The sequence below is a fragment of the Coregonus lavaretus genome (genome assembly GCF_964263955.1).
Source record: "Coregonus lavaretus genome assembly, chromosome: 14".
Lineage (NCBI taxonomy): Eukaryota > Metazoa > Chordata > Actinopteri > Salmoniformes > Salmonidae > Coregonus > Coregonus lavaretus.
In genome coordinates, this window is record NC_140001.1 from 7372481 (window position 1) to 7374208 (window position 1728).

At 50.9% G+C, this 1728-nt stretch overlaps 1 protein-coding gene across 1 annotated transcript; it reads right to left on the reverse strand.

Moving 5' to 3' along the window:
- Positions 1 to 481: 481 nt before the first annotated feature.
- Positions 482 to 1375, reverse strand: LOC311141355 (transcription factor Atoh1-like; the record flags this gene model as incomplete). Its single annotated transcript, XM_084176653.1, has 1 exon — positions 482 to 1375. The coding sequence occupies one exon, from the start codon at positions 1373 to 1375 to the stop codon at positions 482 to 484; it is 894 nt and encodes a 297-aa protein (XP_084032779.1).
- Positions 1376 to 1728: the final 353 nt, after the last annotated feature.

Sequence of the window (1728 nt, forward strand, 5' to 3'; positions counted from 1 at the left end):
TGGTTCAATAACAAAGTAATGTTGCTCCAAGCCTCTGGCTCGTGTTTTAAAGTGCGCATTGTTAACTTTAGAAGTCGCAAACAAATTCATATGGGTCATTTACAAACAATGAAATCATAATGAAATCATGATCACGAGCAGTATAAGGAAATACAATTACAAACGTCCTTTACAAATATCAGGCAATTTCTTGGAAGACAGCGTTTTGTCCATGATGTGGGATTGGGAAAGCCCGTGGCAATGCTGCGCGCGACAGTCGACATGGCAGAGGGGTCTTTCCCTATATGTCCCAAGGAGAAGGTCAATTATATTGGCAGAACCGAATTATCTGACATAAAATCATCTTTATCTAACAGTTAATAAAATAGAACTCTCAAACGAAACAAAATTATTTCGGAAAGCCCAATCTATCATACTATAGAATGTAGGCTATGCTAGCATCAGATATTATTGACACGATTAGAAAGTCTCTGGTGAAGTTTCAAAATGAGTGATGGCTGGGAAGTTTGAGTTCAGATAGTTCGTCTTCACTCTGGATCTCCATCTGCATCTCATCCGAGTCGCTGAAATGAGAGTGAGGGGAGAACTCTCCGTCGCTGCGGTTCGACCGGGGGGAGTCTTTTCTGCTCTCCGACCCGGAAGTGGGTGTCCCTGAGGGAGAGCGTATCTCCTGCTCCATCAAAGCAGAGAACGAGCCGTCTTCGAAGGGGAATGGGATCCCGTTAAGCTGGACCGGTAGCCCCGTGCCTGCGCCCCTTCGGCAGGTGGATGCGGAGGATCCCCGGGGACTCTCCTTGGCTGACAACAGGTCACACTTTGGCGAGTCAACACCGGGACCCTGCAGTAGGTCCGCCAGCGCGTTTATGTAGATCTGGGCCATCTGCAGGGTATCGTATTTGGAGAGCTTCTTGTCATCGTCGAAAGCAGGGATGACACTGCGCAGCTCGTCAAACGCATGGTTCAGTCCATGCATCCGTCTTCTCTCCCGCGCATTGGCAGCCTGGCGCCTCTGCTTCTGGACTCCGTTGCCAGGTTTGGATGGGGCTCTATGTCTGCCTTCCTCAGTGCTCACCGAACCCTTGAGCCGACACAACTCCCGCACTTTGAGCGGACTCTTGGAACTCTTTCTAAAGTTTGGGCTGTGGCCGGATGCGGGGGACATGCTTGAGCTGGGCGAGTGCAGCAGGTATTCGGCGTGTGCCGCGCAGGTGCCCGCAGGCAGCACGGGAGCCAGCCAGGCGCGTGGGTCACTGCTGTCCATGAGTGCCAGACTTGATGGGTACTCGCTCTGCTCCCCCCTCTCCACTCTGGAGTGCTGCACCTTGCTCATCTCCTTCGCGTGTTTACTCCATTCCTCAACGCTGATAACATCCATTTCAAAAAACGATAAATCAGGTGGCTTGCAGGACTGAAGAACTTAACCAAATTTAAAATGCTGTCAATAACGTTTCTTTATCAACGTGTGCTTGCACTGTGTCAGGTGCAGGACTCCTCTAGCGTCTCAAGGCGCGGCGTCGCTTTAAAAAGCGGCACGCGCCTAGGAGCCCCCCTTCTCATGCTGGTCGCGTGGCGCTTTGACCAATAAGAGCGGTTGGGGCAGGCGCGTGTTGGCGACCAATGAGAAGTCTCGGTAAACCCGAGAGAGGTTATTATGTCCCGACTGTTTATAATAATGTCTCGGTTTAAAGACTGTTTAACGGGGTGGCTAGCACAAAGGGTAGTCCCTCA